The sequence below is a fragment of the Charadrius vociferus genome, unplaced genomic scaffold, assembly GCF_000708025.1.
Source record: "Charadrius vociferus isolate BGI_N301 unplaced genomic scaffold, ASM70802v2 scaffold324, whole genome shotgun sequence".
In the NCBI taxonomy this organism is placed as follows: domain Eukaryota; kingdom Metazoa; phylum Chordata; class Aves; order Charadriiformes; family Charadriidae; genus Charadrius; species Charadrius vociferus.
Genome location: NW_009648041.1, coordinates 1,237,490 through 1,258,740, shown reverse-complemented (window position 1 = coordinate 1,258,740; position 21,251 = coordinate 1,237,490). Strand labels below are relative to the sequence as shown.

The 21,251-nt window shown below is 41.3% G+C and overlaps 1 protein-coding gene across 1 annotated transcript; it reads right to left on the bottom strand.

The window, feature by feature from the left end:
- Positions 1–1,703: 1,703 nt before the first annotated feature.
- EIF4E3 (eukaryotic translation initiation factor 4E family member 3) lies at positions 1,704–21,246 on the bottom strand (the record flags this gene model as incomplete). Its single annotated transcript, XM_009883614.1, has 7 exons — positions 1,704–1,750; positions 2,289–2,444; positions 4,800–4,866; positions 8,445–8,505; positions 10,491–10,585; positions 13,075–13,147; positions 21,209–21,246. Coding segments are annotated over 7 exons (537 nt in total), but the record flags the coding sequence as incomplete, so codon positions are not given.
- Between the last annotated feature and the right edge of the window lie 5 nt (positions 21,247–21,251).

Sequence of the window (21,251 nt, the reverse complement as noted above, 5' to 3'; positions counted from 1 at the left end):
CTCCATTAGCATTCCAGTCACATTTCCTCCAACGATGGGAAAGTATTTCAAGTGAGAAATCTTGCTCATCAAACTGTTAAAAATGTTTTTCTCAAAGTTTTCTACCCCTTGCTTCTCCGAAATCACTGGTTGACTCCATCACGTGGGCCTGGAGGCCGTCCGCACCCATCACACCTGCAGCTATCGGGTAGCACTTCACGGGCAGCTGCTGTCCCGAGGCCCCCCTCTACCCCTGCCCTGGAAAAAGGGGAACCCCACTCATTGCGGAGTCTCAGAAAGCAATTACAGAAGCAAGACAGTTGGATTTGAGAAAATCTGTTTAATTCATAATGCTCATTAACTGCACAGTTTTAATACATAAATACAGACAAAGTTGTAAAAAAAAAGTCACAAATGTGCAAGTCTTATTTTTAAATGTATTTGATTTTAATGTCTGCCTCTTGATAAACTAAATATGTGGGAATCAGCGCAACTTGAGCAGTTGCCAAACAAAAACCTCTCAACAATGAAGTCACGCTCAGTGGAGTGTATGTTCGTCTCTACCTTGCAGCTTCTTGTAAAAGGAACTAGAGCAATCTTTGGTAGTATATTAAAACAAACCAACACCTCAAATAATTAATATAGACGAATAATTAAAGATTAACACGTTTTGTATTCATATTCATGCTGCAACACAAAATCCATTTCTTTTCTGTATTTTTTTTTGTTTTTAAAAAAAAAGGTCACTTAGGAAGTCATGATGCCTTGAAGCTACATATGATGGGATCTCTTCCTTTGCACCGAAGCCAACAGCAGTTCTGATGCTGACCTTTATGGATGCAGGCACGGGCCTAAAGCACTCACAGAAGCGTGAGGGATGGATCCAGTTAGTCCAATGCATTAGAAAGGATTCATGAGACTTTATCATGAATGTACAGAAAAATACCCTAAGAAAGCATACAATATAAAAACATTAAAAAACCCCATCCCCTCTTAAATAAGAGAGGTGTGGAGTTTGCAGGGTTTCCTACTGACAGATCTCTCACTCCAGTCTGAACAGCGGCTCTTCTGAAATCACTGCAATTAAAACACTCGTTAACATCATCCCACACAGGGTTAGTCCCCATATAAATGTGTCCTCTTTAATCACTCGTTTAGTGAGTGCTTTACTATTTACTTTTACAGTATGTGTGCTGTTGTCAGTGCAAGACCAGATTACACTGAATATTAGAATAAATGCAGTGCAATTTCTTTCTCTCTTGGGACAAAACCAGTGAGTAAATCTTAACACGATAGGAATGTTTCAATATGAAAATTGAAAACACATTTGACCAAGCCAGTACTCCCTTACGTACAGCACATCTAGGAGAAGCAGCATATCATCTTTGTGCACGTTTGCATTTAACTAAGTACAGTACGGAAGAAATGCAAGCCTGTTACCTTAATGAAATAGGAACAAATGTAATCCTATTGAAAAAGAAAAACAAGTGGCCAAAATATCTTTTTAAAAAAAATCAATGAAGAATTAAAAAAACCCCAACCAAACAAGAGGTAATTAATTGTGCATTTAGCAGTCAAGGCAACTGTTTTTCCTCATTTTCCCAGTTCGAAATGTCAGAAACTCAAAAGGGCCACTGTGTGTAGTGCTACTGCAGGGCTTCCACCATCCTTCTCCTTGTCCAGACCACCTCAAAACACCAAATAACAACAAATAGGCTTGCCACTTAGTGTTTTCCCCGTCGGCCTTCAAAAGCATGATGCTCTCTGTGTGCTAAGGAAGAGAGAAGGAAAAAAACAAAGAATAAAAGAACACGTAAACTTTGTTGAGGAGCTGAAAAGATGAAAAGAGAAGGCAATGTATGAGCAGTCAAGGAAGACACAACGAGCCAACAAGTGATCTTCGGGAATACGCTATGCTGATAATACATTTGTATGGAGCCTAAAATAAGAGATCCCTTAAAATCCTGATTGTAAATGGTTCCTCTAAATGCATACTTAATTTGAACAGCATGTAGTCTTGAGAGTTTCAAGAGATTTATCTCACTCGTTTTATGAATCAGGCATCTGAAACATGAGACCAAATATATTCTACAATTAAACTAAAAATATCTTCTACTTTAAATGGTTGCTAACTTTTATGTTGAAGGGAAAAAACATCTATACTTTGGAAGTAATAATTTGAATGCAATGAGAGATGCTACATTTCCAAATGGTTAATGATGAATCAAAGCAGGATATTCCCATAGAAATACCCTGCCAGCATCTTCCTTTTCTAACAAAGGTGGAAATTAACAGTACAAAATACTTACGTTTATAAAACACTGCTTTAAAAGATGTGTGTGGCAGAAGTTTATGTATTTTTTCTAAAACTTTAGCTTCACTTGCTAAAGAGGCATTCCCGTTCCAGACTTGCACAACATCTTCACGGTCACGAACGCTGACGCTAACCCCTATTACTTCATCATCTGCACGGAAGAGGAAGGATCATTAAGGAATACTTTAAAAGTGAGACATGTCTAATTTGATACTTCTGTATTTTGAAACAGTGCCCAAAAGCTGAACAAACTGAAGAAATGAAAAAAAGCAATCTCCAGTGAGGAGAATACCAATGTTCAAACCAGACAAAATAGTTACCAGAAAGAAACAAACACTGTATTTATAGGAACTATTGGAAATATTACCTCATAGTGGTTTTAATAAAGTGCCATAAGATTATTCATCTTTGCTATTAGCAGTCTTGTCCTTGATTAAAAGAGAATCACAAGATTCCCTTCAGTAAGGTCAGCAATACGAACTACTAAAGGGAATTTACTTACATTAATGTCTATAAGCAAAAATGGGTGGGTGATGGTGAAACAACTAAAAAACCCCAGGAATAGCACCTGGAGGAGATCAGACACCAGCTTTTCCAGACTTTGCTCTCTCTTTCATTTTGTTAAGGGAGCAACAGGAAAAAACAAAGAAGGAGAGGGGGAAAGAGAAGAGGAAAGAGAAGAGGAAAGAGAAGAGGAAAGAGAAGAGGAAAGAGAAGAGGAAAGAGAAGAGGAAAGAGAAGAGGAAAGAGAAGAAGAAAGCCCCAGTCAGGCTGCTGCTGTTGCCAGTTTTGGTAACTCCGTGCTTTGCTGAAGAAGCCTTTTTTGGTGTGAAAGTCTCAGAATGGAGAGCTCAGTGTAAGGCTGTGCCACAGCTGGGAGCGGTGGCTGCCCCCAGCAGTGACCTCCCCGGCACTGCAGCACCGTGCAGCCTAAGGAAGGGGTCAGTGACAATAATGCAAAGGTGGTGTCAACAGCATACGGCCGAGGGGAAAAACTACCTCTGTAGACAACAGAATGTCATGTATGTGCTTAAACTGACCCCAAGACCACGCTATCGGTATAAAGGGCAGGAACACTTCCCTCTTGACACCAACTCAATTACGGATTACATATTAAGGATTTTGAAAAGCAACTATTAGAAATGTGTCTCTCAGCTGAAGGATTTGAGGCTTGTGTTCCGTATCTTCCAATTCTGAAAGCTGGGAAGACAGTGAGAGAAATAGTCTCGTTGAGAAACTCATTCAACAAAACTTTTGTTGCAAAACCAAAGCCACCATTGCAAACAGACCAGCAGCAGCCTCCTGCGATATGTCTGCTCTAGGTGTAACAGAAACTGTCTGAAAGGTTTTTGCTGAACTGCTCTGAGAACCCCAAAAACCTCAATTCTTTTCTCTGGAAGGATAAAGCAGTGAAGGAACATTCCTAAGGGGGTATATACCGTCACCGCGACAGCCAGTTTAACCAGGTATTCATGCTTAGGAGAGAAGTAAATATGGTCAAAAGAAGTGATGGAGAAATGTCATGTTAAACTGAAAAGGTAAGACTAGTAACCAGTTCCCAGAACTCCTTCCCTCTAGGCCAGCGGATCAGCAGGTTCATCATTCGCTTCACCCAGAAGCAAGAAACAGTTCTGTAACCAGACCTTGAGGGATTAAATAGCCAGACTCGTACATGCTTTTCATGACTAAGAAGCCGCATTTGATGGTCTGTCTAAAGCCAGGTAGCGTTCACACTCCCTTCCCGGAGTCCATTTCCAGATGAAACATGCAAGCTTGCAAGCCTAGAGAAGATATTTATCCTGAAAGCGACTTCGTTAAATTATTACCTCTGACCAAAATCACATGTGAGCTTCTGGATGATTAATGCCCATTTTCCAGTAAACCAGCAAAGTATGTTAAGGATATTTATGTAAATTCAATTACATTAAAGATTACCTTTACATAAGCAGTATTTTTAAGCAATAATGAAAATACCGCTCCTGGGTAGAGTGCTAGCGTGGGATCCAGGAGAGCCGGGTCGGTGTTGTGGCCCTGCTATGGGCTTTTAATGTCACCACAGGCAAACCCCGCGGCTTCCCTCTGCTCCAGGTCTGCAGTTGTGCTCCCCCTGAGAGCTCCTAACCCCGCTAGGAGAACCGAAAGAGACCATGAGGGCTAATAGGGGCATCCACCTAATTTAGTTGCTTCCAACAGTGATGGTACAATCAATCCAGTACGGAACCGTAATTTGGGGTTCCAGAACCCTGGCATTGTAGAATTACTATTAATCATTTAAATGTGGCTGACAGATAGACATCCCATAACTAGAAAACCTGCTGGCTTCCCAGGGATGCAAACTGCAGAGCTTGAGTCTTCCACTAGGACAGTCAGAATACCTTGTCCTCCTCTTAATGACAACGGGGATGAATATGATTTCAGCCCTGTACCCCATTTTTAGCAGCACTTCCACGTTCTGCATTCAAACTCGATGTTTGTCTTGCTAACCTCAATCATTTTTAACAGTTACCTGCTGCGCAACAGTCTGTAAACTGCTCTCCGATAGTTGCTAACAGTAGCTCTTTCCAAACTGCAGCCTAAGGCGAGGGGAAAAAAAAAAGAAGTTACATTTGCATTATTATTTTTTAATTTAAAAGTTAGGTTTCCTAGCTCAGTTTTGAGGGCATTCACTTTCTGAGATTGTCTAGACAAAAAAGAACATTTACTGTAAGTTCACACTGTGTTATATAATTAATTTCTTCAATAAAATTCGAGCAACAGTTTAGAACCTGCAAATACATACTACTACACAGAATTGCTCTAACAAATATTTTAAATATTTAACAATAAGTTTACCTTTGCTATATCTGTGTCCATGACTCATTTCAAATGCACTAGTTAATGTAAAGCACGAAAGTAGATTTCTCCCAAGTATTTCCCATGATAAAAGACTGTAAGGCTCCACTTGTGATCATTTGTTTCTACAGGAAAGAATTACCAACCATTTTAAGAAAAGTGCCTGAAACCCCTACCAGCAAATTAAATTGATTTATATTTAAACATCATCTTTATCAGGGAGTGTAGCGACAGAACAAGGGGTAACAGTTTTAAGCTGAAAGAGGGTAGGTTTAGATTAGATGGTGGGAAGAAATTCTTTACTCTGAGGGTGGTGAGCCCCTGGGGCAGGTTGCCCCGAGAAGCTGTGGCTGCCCCATCCCTGGAGGTGTTCAAGGCCAGGTTGGACGGGGCTTGGAGCAACCTGGGCTGGGGGGAGGTGGCCCTGCCCAGGGCAGGGCAGTTGGAACTGGATGGTCTTCAAGGTCCCTTCCAACCTAAACCATTCTGTGGTCATTTCTAATTTACCTTGACCATGAAATAAGTCCATCTTCCAACAAATTCAAAGGCTCACTACACAATTAAAACAGAGGGAAAAGCTATCTGCCACTTTTTTTTGGCTGTTAGACTAATCACGCTGTTGGTTGCTTTCGGCACTAGTTATCACCCAAGCCAAAGCCCATACAAAACTTCGAATGCATCTGGACCAACATGGTGCTCCAAGGTGTGGGTTTACAGGGACAGAATATTTTATTTATTTATTGAAAGAACACATCAACATGAACATTTGTCTGTATCGCCATAATGACTTTTTCATATACTACTTGAAAGGACAAGGGGTAATGGTTTTAAGCTAAAAGAGGGAAGATTTAGACTAGACATAAGGAAGAAATTTGTTACGCTGAGGGTGGTGACACACCAACCCAGGTTGCCCAGAGAGGTGGTGGATGCCCCATCCCTGGAAACATTCCAGGTCAGGTTGGACGGGGCTCTGAGCAGCCTGACCTAGTGGAAGGTGTCCCTGCTCGTTGCCGCAGGGTTGGACTAGATGGCCTTTACAGGTCCCTTCCAACCCAAACCATTCTATGATACTTTTAAGGAATGTCTTTTCTGCTATGTGAGGTTAGCTTGAGTTTTAGTACTATTAAAACCCCCAACATATCAAATGCAGCAGGTTAAAACAAAAAGCAAGCAGCCATGAAGATGACAAACTAATGAACTGCTTCAATGGCAGTTTCTGAGTGTTCCTAAGGCACCTTCTAGAATACAAAAGATTTCCGTCACTCATTATCATCTAATCCAATGCATCATGTAAAGCTGTGCTGTGGAAGGACCATCTGGTGCTCCCGAGGCAGGTTGAAGACGTCAGCGTGACAGCCTCTGACGTGGTGCCTTTCGCCTGCCCGTGGAACAGCTCCTATATTGGTGACGGGACTGACCACGCACGCTCTCATTACCCGGCGCAGTGCTCACTACTGTGAGTTGTCCTAATGGTCTCAAGGGTAGGAAGCACTTCATCCAGTAGTAAGCAGTTGCAGGATCAGGCTTATGAGGATCTAAAAAGTATTAGTTTTCATATTAAAAATCGGCATACAGAAGTGTCACTGTACACATGCAACAACACTGAAGTGTGAGTATTTTGTCAGTCAGCTTTTCACACCACTTGAAAGACTGATATCTTTAGAAAAATCAGCATTTTCTTCCCTCCGCACCCTCACCGAGAGCTGCTATAGCGTATCACCTTTTTGAGTTGGGTCTGTACAAGATGGTTCATCTCAGCCAAGGAGATGCTGTGTGCACGTGTGACAAAGAATGAAGCCAAAAAACGAGAAACAGGCATAAAGCTATTATTTATGCCATTTACAGAGGCACTAAAAGCTGACTGAAGTTCACCTTCAATTAAACTTTTCAGAAGTGACCTGGGAACATTTGGTACATAGTTTGACAGATCAAAAAGTACCTTCATTTCAGAGAGGGGCTATCATTCAGCCTCTGAGGTCCCTAAATTCACCACCCAGTAATGCAGGCTCCCCAAACCACTTGTCACTTCTGGCAACCTTCACACTTTGGATTATGTGGTGAAAAAGAGAATTTCAGTCTTTTGTGATCCCACAGGACAGCGGGGAAGAAAGCTGCAAGTCACATACGGGGAAAAAGCCCACAGGCAAAAATCAATTAACTTCTGGCTGAAATTTCAAGTACCATCTTTCAGCATTTAATGCCTTCTGCAAGGCTGTCACATTTTTCTGACACTTCACTATTCGTGTTTAGAGGCCCGATCCAGAACAAACTCACACACATAAACACCACGTGAAGCGGTCAAATCTCCTCACCGTGACAGTTCGCAGGAGATGCATGCTCCTTGCAGGCATTTGATTAGGGGCGCAAAGAGAAAGGCAGTTGTTTCAGCAGGGCTAGAGCGACGACATGCCTGAACGGATTTTATCTTTCGTATTTTAGAATTTAAAAAAGAAAAAGAGTGAAAAAACTGAGCAGCACTACAGTTTGACAAGATGTACACAAGGTGATGTGACAACTCACTGTTGCCAAAGGGGGTGATCCTACTTGTCTTTTCTCCTTTATGCCCCACACCCATCAAAAAACTCTCCTGGCCACACACTCAAATTAAAAATAAAATAAATAGGAGATCTTTTCGGACATCAGCATGCATTAAGCGGCTCACAAAACAGTCCAATGAGCGCCAGTGCAAGAGAGATCGGGATAGAATGAGCAAGATCTTCCCCTTTCCAGGGCAAGCCATGAGACGGGATTAGCTATCGGTGGAAACAATGCCTTGGTCCGTGTTTGGCTACAGAAAGTCACAGCGCTGCTCACAGCCACACATAGGTGCAGACACGTAATGCCAAGCAGAAACAGTCCTACTGAGTCCGACAGAGAGTTTTGGAATATTTGGCACTTCAGTGAAACTCTGAAAGTTGTGCTGGATTGTGTGGGGGCTTTTGAAGAACGTTACTGTGGTTCTGGCTGTAATTTAGCATATAATACTATCGGGAAAAGATTTTTTTTTTTTTCTGCATGCCTGTAAGCAAACAGTCTAGTGAACAAAGGTGATTATAAAATACTGTGTTTCCAAATGGAAATGGAGTATAACACTGCAGCTCTCATTTGCTTCATAATACATCGGCGAGTGTTATTGAAAGCAAGAGGTATGGAATTACCCAAAAAGAAAAAGTTATGGACATTAAAATAGTGTTTGCTTGTTGCGTTGGATGATGTCAGCACTAAAAAGCTTTACAACAGCTTTATCAGATGGAGTTTAAAGACACACACACACCCCCCTTACTAAACAATATCTAAGTAAAAGGTCAATATTACATACCGTACTTTCTTTAGGGACCTTCATTTTCCATATTCCTCCTTTGGCATTGCTTTCCTCTTCCCTGGTTATGGAAAATAGATCAGTAAAATAAACATTCATATCCATATCTAGATAAATCTATGCTTGGGGTTCAATTTTCCCAGAAAAATCCCATTTGAACTGCAATTACTAACTCCAGGTACTTGACTCGGGCTATGACTTCTGACATCAGAGAGAATTCTTTCATTGTTCATATGAAGTTTCTCTCTCAACACCTAATCCCTTTCCTAAGTTTTGTGTGTTGGAAAATACTTACATTATTCCTGACTACAGACCATCTTAGAAGTGGCTGCACACTACATGGGAACAAGCCACAGTGCAGTTTTACCGTGGTAACCTTTCATTTTTAAAAGAACTCTGGCATATTTTCACAGAAGCAGCTCATTACTCTCAACTTTATCCAGTTTAATAAAAGAACATGAGAACACTTCATTTCAGTTTTGTGACAGCTAGAAATTAATTGCCCTTATTAAAAGAAAGGCTGAAGCTGCCCAGGGTCAGGGCACAGACATAACCATTAAACTGCCTCATAACGACAAAGGCACAACGTACAAACCTGTGAGCTTCAAGTTTATTCTGTCACAATTATTTTTATAAGATTTTAAATTAGGGCTCTAGTTTCCTGTTAAAACTCTGCAATAGAAAAAGTTTAAGGAATAACCTAAAATTCATCTTCGGAACGTCTAAGCCCAGTATGAGACCTCTAGAGATTCCCCAGGACCAACAGTCTCCCACCAATCCAGACAAACACTGGGGAAACTTTGGGAGGACATCTTCAAAACTCTGCAGACCTCAATTCTTACTTCAGAATTTGTTTTTTTTCCTAAAAAACAATGCTGCAATTAGACAGTGTACTGTAACTGTAATCTGAGAACAGCTTCTTGGCAGTAATTACTGAAAAGTTTGTGGGTTACGGATGAGATCAATCTTTTGCAATCCCTTTCCTAAAATACAAAATTTCTTTGACAGTCTTAAATGAGATGTATCATTTTTAGAAGAGGTCTTTGTGTTTCACACCTCTAATAGTCGCTTACCAAATCTGAACTAAAAATAGAAAAAAAATAAAAAAAAAAAACAAACCCCCAAATGTTCTCACTGATCCTTACAAAGATATCGAGACCGGCACACAATGGCCCAGTTGATTTATACAGACACCAACATTTTTTCAAGCCCAGTTTAGCTAACCTGACCAGTCACAGTACTTTTAGAAAAGTAATGTAGACCTTCAGATGCATTTTACGGGAGAAAATTATTTACTTGTTGAGTAGATTAGGACAGAAATCTCCTGTGGTAAACCACCACCCAGTTAGACATACTACAATCACATTAAAGAACGCTAATCCAATCACAGTCTATGCAAACGATGCCAAAAAGCTCAGAACTGTCCAGGAAGCGCTCAGGCTCTCTAACTGGCATATGCCTGAACGGCACCAGGAAGAAGGTATGCAAAACTCAATTTCTGAAAGGAAAACCTCCACGATTTATACTTTATTCCATTACTGTCCTACAATCAAGTAGGAGTTTGCTGCAATGAATCACTTCATAATGCCTTAAGTTAGTTTTAATCCAAGGTATATATATGCGTATGAAGCATACTTTCGCTCAGTTAAGGACCATCAGTCATTTGCATCATTATTACTTCAGTGGAAAGAAAAAAAATTGCAAGATAATAATTCAAATGCAAGTAACATATTCTGTGTATTCTTGAATTGAAATTCAGAATAATATTTTCTTTCTTAACTTCTATTTCATAATTTAATTTCTTTCTTACATTTATGTTCAGAGGTGGACAATTAAATTACAATCCGTGTTTTTAATAAAGGCTCTTTAGTAGAAGACACTTTTAAGCTTAAGAAGATCCTTAGGGTATTTCTTTCATAGGACTCTTGTGTTCAGGTATTTGCAGGCAACAGAAACAAGATGCTCCTGTCCCACGCCTGCCTCCTGTCACCACTTCAGGATTTTTCACTGGCCATTCCCAGAAACATCTGATGATAACATACGTACCAAAGCGGCCGTCTTTCTCCCCGCATTAAATGGTAACTACATCTCAGAGGCAAATTTGTCACAGGAGGAATGTTGTTGTAGACACTCCAGAAATCCTTAAAAAGAAAAAAAATACTAGTTGCATTAACAGAAGAGAGTAAGTTTAATATAGATTTACTTCCTCATTCATTTTCTCCTAAGTGGTTACATATCCTGCTCCTGGAGAACCGGTGCCTTCTGCATTATAATAAAATGCTCTGAAAAGAACTTGTGGCAATTTCACTTCTTTTTTTTTTTAGATGTCATTTCTGTGTAAGTTGGAGGTAGAAAGAAGGGAAACAGCTCAACTGTGGATTACACTAGAAACAAAGTCCTTGGGAATAGAGAGAAAAAAAAAATCATCAAAATCGGAGTTACACTAAGTATGTCAAAACAAACCAGTGCATAAAACTTTCTTAGCATATTAAAAATATATACTTATATCAAATATTCACCTTGCTTCACTTTAGTCTAAAACTTCATTCTGATTATCTTGAGTTACAAAAACACCACAAACAACAATTCTGTTGAACTAAACACCTAACTAGCAAGCCGGCTACTTTGTCTAGATCCCAGTGAAATGTTACACCCAGACGCAAAGAACTTGAGATGCACATATTAATACAGGAATGGGGGAGAAATGAGAAGATCCGAGTTACCACGAACCATCTGATTACTTCCCAGCATTTCTGCTGGTAAAAGCAGAAGCTGTCATAGATGTTTGGGGTGGATAAAAGGCACCCAAAAGCCGCGGTGAGCAACACGGAGGTATGACTGAAAAGATCCCAATCCCCTTTCTTCTTTATCCAATAGTTAGGAATAAGAAAGGATTTTTTTAAAGGCTTACGTTGCATCAACATCTAGTGATGCAATATTAAGCATTAGTTCAACTCATTAAGTATTATCTACTACTTAGTCATTAGCACAACTTAAGAAACAAAGATTGCAACATTATGTGATAAACTTTTGTGGCCCTTGGCAATTCTACCTCCCAGCCATTACCATTACCCAGTCACAAGAAGAGATGGAAAACTATTAAATATATAAAAAACTGGTATGAAACACCTGTTTCAACTTTCATCCTACTCTTCCCTGGTTGGGTGTCCAAACCCTAAACCTGCTGACAGAAGTAGAAGGAGCAGAGCTACACCAGCAGATGACTGTGGAAAGATTTGGGCGCTCTCATGTCCTGACCCAGGAACTTCGTTTGGAAGGTTTTGGTTTTCAAACATCCTTCAGGCAGTGCAGGCTGGCATTCCTCACTGACTAGCCACTGCCCAGGAAGGAAAGCGATGAAATCAATGAAGATTTTGCGTTTGCTTCCCCGAGGAAGGTCATACTATGCATATGACAGCACAGTTGGACACACCATGGGCGATGCTGCTAGCTTCTGATAACCTCATCCAGATCATGAGTCTTCTCCGAGGACCTGAAGGAGGTTTTTGTATTTTAAACCCTAACCTGATGAAAAACCTCAAGTGTTTCAGCCAATAAAACCTAATAATTTAAATAATGAATTCAGAATCAGAGTGGGAAAACGGATCATTCCAGATACTGTACACCAGTCTGTGGTCTTAAGCTGTCCCTTTTTCAGCGGGAACTATTTTTGAAACAAACCCACTCCTGTTGTCAACTTTACCTTCAGAGTGTCACTTCATCGTGTAACCGATGGGGAAGTTCTGCTGACACAGAGAGGTGAGAGGGAACCTCTCCCAAGGGTCTGAAGGACATTTCTGTGCTTTATGCCAAAGAATTTCCACTGATAACCTCATCTCCAGAAAACTCCAAAAGCCAATTCATTTCTTAGGCCAATTAGCTGGGAAGAAACATCTCATACAATGTAACAAGCTGTGCAGACGTTAACAAGAAACCCTATTTAAAACTTCAGTAGATCCCTATGGCTGGGCTGCTTCAAGAAGGTTTTGGCGTCGCCTTAGAATTTCAGAGATTTAATGAACTAGAGTCAGCTTCGCATTTGGGTGAGACAAATGCCAACTCGCTACACTTCATGCTAACTGGTATTAAAACAGAAATGCAGTTTTACTTGCAAGAGATGCCCACTGCTCGGCACTGGCAGATGCCAGAGACATGCAGAATTTCTCATTGCTGCAAGTATTGCATGATTTAAAAGTACTTTAATTCAAGTAATTTTGCTAGAATTTTTTTTTTTTTTTAAATTAATGCTCAAGGAGAGAAAGAAGAAAAAAATAAACCCATAAGCTGTAATTTTTGGTCTTTCTGTAATGATTTTCTGTATTAAAAAAAAAAAAAAGGAGAAAAGGCAGGAAAAATATTTAAAGTACATCAAATGTAACAATCCAACAGAGGCACAAGTGGAAACCCGGGATAGTTTAAGAAGAGTGGGCTTGCTTCCTCTTTTCCTAGCCTGGAAAGCCAAATGAAATTCAAACAATGACTGAGCAATACCACACACAACCAATAACACTCATACCACAGGTAAGCAAAGCCACAAGTGTGACTCATCGCATGAGGAAATGTGAAACTTTAGGTGTGAAGTTACATTAATAACATGCGGTAACTCCTATAGCAACGCTCCACACCTCACCTGTACTGTTTGTACTGTATAAATCTTCTTCAAATTTGAGGCACATTCAGCCGCTGTCGTCCCAGGAAGTGACCTTGAAAAGAAAGTAGAGGTTAATAAAAATATTGATTTTGTCAAGGGGATAGAAGGGAGATGGATGGGGAAAGTGAATCACATGAGTGTGCAGTTGAAATATTCATGTCGCAGTTGCATAATAAACTCACATTCCAATTACGAACAATTTAAAGATTCAAGTGCTTTTATACTTTTGAATAAATTAATATTCACCGGGTACTTGGTAAAATATTTTGATTAAACAGGTGAATTAGGAGTTTTAAACCAAGAATAACAGTGTTCCTTCTCACGGCCACCCCACACCCTCTCTGTGTCAGGCACCGCACCACGTCCCGCAGTTCCCATGCCGAGGGCTATCAGCAAGCTCCGACCCCGCACTTCTCTTTAATTGCATTTAATACAACCCCAAACCCCCTCTGAGCGTCATAACGTACTGTCAGCGTTTCACACTTTTTTGAAAAAAAAAAAAAAAAAAAAAAAAAAAAAAAGTCATCCACAGAGTTTATCGAATGAATTCTAATTCTTCCCCAGCAGCCGCCGCCGCCCGGAGCAGAAGCCACCAGGTGGCAGAGGCACACAGCTCGGGGCAAAGAGCCGTACAACCCAACCCATGCTGGGAACTGCGGCCACTTCGGGCAGCTCTTCCACCCACCAGCATTTGTTTCTTCGAGCCCTGTCTACTACCGGCACTTCCCATCAAGCCAGGAGGTCCTTGGGTTGGTTTCATCACCAGACCTCAGGGTTACGCTGATGTTCACCAGGCACTGGTTATCTTCTCCAGCTCACACTATTCCCAACTCCCATCCGGAGTTGCTCCCTTTAGGCACCCCATCATCTTAAAGGTCTTTTCCAACCTAAATGATTCCATTATTCCATTTATAACCTTCATCACAACTCTTTGATGTGTGCAACACGGGGAACAGCGCACCCCCATCCCCAGACATCACCGGCTCCTGTCACCGCACTAATTGCGCAGCGTAACACCCGTCTTACAATTCCCAGCACACGCCCCCACAGGTGCAATTTGGGGAGAATGAGGTCAAAATTGCTAAGGCGCATTCAGTTTGTTAGAACTGGAAACATTTTTTTCCCGTTCAGAAGCTGAAGTAGGATTTCTGAATCAAAATGAAGATCAAAGGCAAAGCAACCTCCCGTCGCCTCTCAGAAGAGGCAACAAAAATGTGTAAAATGACTAAATCTGGAAACAGAAGCAACAGAGCAGATTTGGAAACAGAGGAAAAAACCCCCACAGTTGTTGCTCAGGTACCTGCTGAAGAAAGGATAAGGGCAAACCAGATCTCAGCAACCCTCCCGTCAGTGTGGCTGTTTGCCCTGACACATCTGATCAGTGTGAAATATGTCCAGGAAAACACTAAAGGAGCTCTCAGTTATTACAGGTATAATTCAGGCTCTGGAGCAAAAACTAGATATTTGTGTAAAGGAAGAAATGTAAGATGCAAAACTACTGAAACTGCATCACATCTTCCAAACTTCAACAATAGCTCCAAAGTTTTTTTGAAGGCTCCTATCCAAGTAAGTTACTTTAAAAATACATACAAAACCACCAGAGAAATCCCTCAACTTTTTCAGCATAGAACAAACTAACATCTACTTTATTATTTGCCTGTTAATCACTAGATGTAAGAGTACATTGCAATGGTGGAACTGATGAGAAAACTGTGTTACATGCCAAAATTTCAAAAATCACTTTAACTGGCGGATATAAAAACAAACAAAACCCAAGAAGTCTCTATGGTGCAGGTTCTAGTCCTGTGGCTCATGAACTATAAAAACACCCTTGGGGAAACTGGTAACTTGAAAACAACAGCCAAAACTTTCATCAACGTGTTTGGAAGAAATTATCATAGGACGGGCCTTTTTTTCTTTTTTTTGACACTCTACACTCAGCATTAAAGAACAAAAAGAGAAATTCACAGTATTTGACAGAAGCAGAGTCAGTCAGATGGCCTTTGAAAGCAGAAAAAAAAAAAAGGAGTAAGTTAAAACAGACAAAAAATTCAGCAGGTGATTTAACTGCGTTTGTCAGTAAGGAGGAGTGGATTTGCAAACTATCCCTTGTTCTGAGCTTGTTGCTGACAGACGTAGCTCCTCTCTACTAAGCTTCGTTTCATATACTATAGAAGACAAACAAGCAAAACCTGAGATAGCCTCGCCTGGCGGTGTCTCAGAGCACTGCCCAAGAAATTACTTCTCTTGGGCACGACTTCTGCCAGTTTGCTAACTTAGCAGGCACCGAGGCTTACGGGGTTACCTTTGTTCTGCAGCGTACAGTATCATCACTCCCTGTGCTCACATTGGTACCGCCACTGAGATGCTGCGATAGTGAGGTCTACTCAAATAAAAGATTAAAATCTATTCTCTAATGATAGCCTTCAAAGGTTATCTAGATAATCACGGTAGCCATTCAGCAAAATCAGTGCCATTTAACAGAGCAGCTGAGAAAGACAGACAATATTCCACTCTGAGGCTATAAAATCGTTCATTTTGACAGTTGCAAATAACATTTTCCGGAGAAACTATGTGACCAGCTGGCAGAAAACACCAACCAACCAGCAAATTATCTGTTTTAAAAGTTAAGGTGTGTGACTGTTTATTTCTAGTAACCTGCCTGGCAAGTGCTGCATGTCCACAAGATTACACAACATTATTTCAGCCTTTCGCCCAGCTCTGGAAAATGTCAGTGATTTATAGGTACAAGCAAGAACCCCCAAACTTTTTTATTTAAAAAAAAAAAGAAAAGAAAAAAAAGGAAATTATGACATGCATCAATTTAAAGTTCAGAATCACTTGCTGTAGAAATTACACCTGCACAAATTTGTTTTAATGGATGAGTAGAAGGCAGAGAGAGTATTTTAATCACAGACAGAATGAAAAATCTCAGAATTTCCTGCAAAATTACAGTTTGCTGACAAATTTGAACCACAGTGATTCCGCGATAGCCACCCATAAACTCAGCAGATCACCACAGATGACAATGGAGTGGGTTTTGTGCCTTGAAACCCACAAAATTATGATTTTTATTTTTTTTAACCGAGTACACAGGGTAAGTTTAGATTAAGTATGTAGAAATGGCAGATGACTTCCCAATGAAGGGATCTGTAGAAATTCCTATTTCTGTAACTCTTTGAACAAACACAGTATAAGCGGGTAGTAAGATGGTTGTGTACTTTGCTGAAAACTTCGATACATGTGCTACCGCAACACAGGAACCGCACAAATACTGACCCTTGAAATGAAGCTATTACGGGATTCCTCCCTTTTGGATAATTTTACTGCCACCATCAATAATATTAATCCAATATGCCACCAATTATTGCCATGGTGAGCCATTCATTTCCAAGTAACCCAACAGGCCCTGCAAATCCCTCCAGGAGGAGACAGGTCCTCCCAGCTGGGTCCCAGCACCAACCGGGCACCCACAGTTCTTCCGAGGATGGAAGGAGTTGGTCTGTCTGCCACACCACCTGCAAACCCACAGTTGGGTTCCCCACAGAGAGTCTGCTCCTAAAACATTCAATAGCTGTCCTGCTCTGCCTGTTCTGCACCCCGTGACGCCACTTTTCTGCATCTTCAGAATCTTTAAGGGAGAAATTTTAGCGCAGTATCAGGAATAATTGAGTCGCCCGCTCAGGCCAGACCCACCGCGCAGCATCTCCCCGTAACCCGCATGGGCATCAGTTAAAAGTTGAACGTGGAAACAGGAATAACCTACGTGAACTGAATCCTAACGCCAACTTGCTTCACTACTCCTTCATTATTCCAGCGCGAATAAAGAACAAAGGATACAAAGATAAATTCCATTGTTTTACCCATGAATAAACCTCCAGGTGGTTGTGCTTATGTTAATGTCTGCTGCTGAACTGTAGCTCTTCTGTTTCCCTGCAAAGAATTAAGGAATAGAAGTTTTTTCATGTGTGCTCACACCAGCCTTTGTTTCCCAGTGGGAATCTAATCGCGGCTTTAGCGGGAGCTTTAAAAGCTGCCAAGCACTTTTGAAAATACCCCTGTAAGTACTTAGTCACAACTGCTTTTGGTATAAATAAGCGAAATATTGACTTACAAAGCATAAATTCGAAAACATGCTGTGGCAACTAAATAAATCTGGTAATCCATTCCGAATACAAAGACTGATTTCAAGCCATCAAAACCTGTCAAAATGCATTTACAGGGTTGAACATTCTTATAATATTAACCATCATTTCTCATTATAAGCCACCTACTCATGAGCTTTAATAGATGAAATAGATGAGTCTAGATAAATAAGATTTTGCTATAGGGAAGAAGGGAGATTATTAAGCTCAGTGTCAGACATCTGATGTGTTCATTTATGAAGATTCACAATTATTATGAAAATTGTTCCGTTATCAGAATTTATCTACCAAACTTCATTTATATAGAACTCATCAGTATAACACCGAGAGAGAAAAATCAGCGCAGAAGGATAATATGTTTATGCAAGAATATTTTCACTTTCCTGGAACAGACTAATAACATTGCATTACATCTGACAATGTTTATAAGCGTGTTCTTCCCGTCACAACGATACGAAAGAGTTCAACTATTCTTGCAATAGAAACAAAATTACCCAAAAAGCACTGTTAGAAGTCAAGTGAGAAGTCAAGGCAGGCCGTGATGCTGCGACGCGATCTGCCATGGGAGCGAGCGCACCTTTGACGAAGTTTGTCTGGAAACGAGTCTGCGGTGCCAGGTTTTTGTGTGACCTGTGCTCAATTTCTGATCGCACTGATTGGGAAAGAAGAGTGCTGGTATTTTCCTCCCTGTTGGCTGCAAGCGGTCTGTCCGCAACGCCGGCAGCTAAGATGCAGTTAGATGTTCAAGAAAGGTTTTTTCACAAGGATGTGCGACATCTTCGTTATTGCGTGTGCACGCACACATTGGACCGAAAACTGTTACCACTGGCAAAACCTCAGCCTTCTCATGGGGAGGCTGGAAAGATCACACAACTACGAGGACGTTCTCTCTGTGCTTTTGGTAGAGAAAGGCTTACTTGGTGTGGCATTAAACGTGAGAAGGTGTACAATACCCAGGGTAACCAACAGTCACGATTGGCAAGGTTTACAAAGTAGGATATTTGTATCACATCTACGTGTATTTGCACAAAGATCGCACGCAGACCCACAACCCCAAATCCCACCAAGGGATGATTCGAAGCACCTAACGTGGCTTGTTACCCAGGACATCCATCCCTTGATGGTCACTTCGCTTAACTTCTGCTTTTGTGCAATCCCCGTGTTGAAAGTAATACACAACATGAATATAGCCACCAGTTTTGCAGTCTCTAATTTTAATTTGCTATGATGGATATCGACACTTTGTTGTAAAAAAAATAAACGAAAGACTACACAGTGTAGCAAAACCCAGACAGGCACCCTTTCATTTCCAAGCCAGAGGTCATGATAAGCAGGACCCGGCACCAGTCCAGAGCCTCACTGAGATAAGCATGAGTGTGCAGAACCACCAGCACAGATCAGCATCCCAAGGTGGCACCAAAGGCATCTGCAAGACTTGCTGAAATTCCCCATGTGCCATAACATCACTGCATCCAAAAGTACTGTGAATGAGACATGTAGGTATGAACTTGGAAACCTGCAGAACGGACAAATAAAACAGCAGACCTAAAGCCCTGGTTTCAAAACTTTTAGCACATGACCTTAAAACATTTTATCAGTTAAAAAGGAAATCTTGTGTCTCTTAAGAGAAAAACACCTGACAGCTTCTCTGAAACTGCTGACCTGCAAGCGTTTGAAGATCGTAGATGGGATCTTATTTGTCAAACTGGTAAATAATATTCTCCCAAATGCTTTCATCATGCTCACTTTCCTACAGCGTATATTGGGTAAGATACGAGCGAGCGATATCAGATGGTTACTATTTTAGACACACATACCAAGAAAGGCTTAGCACTAACGGGAAACGCAGATGCCCCATGACACGTGTGAGATAATGGCAATGGACCAGAACCTGGTCACGGGATCCCAGCCTCCAGATGTTAAGCCTGTGCCAAGGCATTCACAGAAACAAGTGCTGATGTAGATAAAACAAAGGCATTTTTCTTCTAAAGCAGGAGATGTATCGAGTGCCACTACGAGAAAAGCAAGGTCATGAACCCCAGGGGAATCGTTTGGTAGCCTATTGCTAGCTGCTAGAGAAAGCACAGCTTAGCTGATGGATACTTATTTTAACAGCGTGACTTAATGAAAAGATACATTTTGGAGATGTTAAAATGTATGTCATGGGCCTCTCTCACAGTAATTGAATCGAAAAAGATAACTACATATCCATCTCAACATCTGGTTTTTCCTTAAGCATCACTTCTTTCTGCTTTTCAGTCCAAGTGCAGGGTAAAATGTAGCGGTAGTCAAAAATCAGTACCATCTCATGAGAAAACATCACTATTTCACACCAGGTGTTACTAAAGTGAGTTTTAAAAGTACCCACAGTTATCTTCTCTGGAAAGTCCACCCTATAGAAGCCTAAGCAATGATCACTCCATCAAATCTGGGTGACTAAATGTCACAGCCACTTCTGTGGGACTCTAGAGAGGCATGAACCTCCACACACTGCAGTAACTTAAGTTCGTGGGTGCACCTCTTGTGTGCTTTCTAATGCCTTAAATGGCTTTTAAGTGTATGAAGCACACCTTGGTTGCTGTCACTCTTGTTCCCTGCTGTTATTCTATCTCTGTTGCTGGTAAACAAAACACAGTTTTGTGTATATAAGGTCCCACTTTTTTTTTTTTTTCCTTATACATACGGTCTCGGTTTTGCAAGTTAAGGAACAACAATGCTACCTAATGGAATGCACTTATATGGGATCAGAAAGAAGGACAAGGAAAAAAAAAATAATAGAATAACTGAATTTTAAGAGTCTAAATTACAGTGGAACTAAGACACAGAAAAAAAAAAATCAGGATGCAACTCAGGAACTTGAAATGGATTTTAACTTCCGATGTTGATTATAAAAGACAGGCATGTTTATCTTCACATGGTTTGTGTAAACAAACAGATCTGGACGGTAGCTTGCCTAAAGAGCAGTCCAAATGGTGCTTTTTAAAAACAAACAGAAATCACAACTCGGATCCTGAACCCGACCCTAACCACGTCTTGAGTTCAAAGGGATTAATCAGAAATAGTTTGTGGGTTTATTTATAAGGTTTGATTTGCAGGACCTGAGAATATTTGTGTGCTGTCAACAGTTTCAGTGGCAGAAAGACTTATAAAGGAAAGAACTTTCCTTCTGGAGTCAGGGGAGAGAAGTACAACAGAAAATTGAGAAAAGGGAGGTGCAGAAGATTAAAAACAAGATGTCAGAAAATACACACTAGAAAACCAGTATCAGACTCTGATTTCAAACTTTCTGTTTCAGTTTTGGCTTTGGTACTGTTCGCTGTTCCTGGCTGTCTGCAGCGGGGGGTGAGCGCCCTTCGCAGCACCTCCCCGCGACCACCAGAGCCTCAAACTTCCAGCGCATGAAATGGAACGCGACGAGATGAACGCTGCAGTTAACGAACAAATTTTAGCTAATCCTTCAAAATTGGGATTTTAAGAGCCGATCACGCAGAGGAGTCAAACCTGGCTATTAAAGAGCTAGAAAATTCGACGTGTCGCGGTGGGACTCGGTCCGGTCGGGACAGCCCCGCGCTGTAGGACCCCCCTTCCCCCCCCGCAGCAGCAGCAGCGGCAATGTCCCAACTTGTCGCCTTCTTTTCCCGGGGCTGCACCGCGTCGTGGCTAAATTTAGAATTTAAAACGCCACCGACGGTGCCCGAATCCGTGTGCGCCCGTGGAAATACAAAACCGAAAGCGCTTCCCAAAGCGATGTCATGAACTAACTCCCAGAAAACGCGACCGCTCCCCGCTACAAGGGACGTGTCGGGACATAGGCGGGTCCCTCGCACCGGCCGTTTTCCCGACATTAATTTCCCGTTCTCCGATCTGTTCCACGAACATGGTGAAGAGCGGAGATGCTTCCCACCGATGGATTTTTGGGTGCCCCCCCACCCTTTCCTTTTTTCTCCCCGCCCCCGGCCCCTACTCACTTGTCCAGCCAGAAGGTCCAGGGCGAGTGGAGCGGTAGCCCCG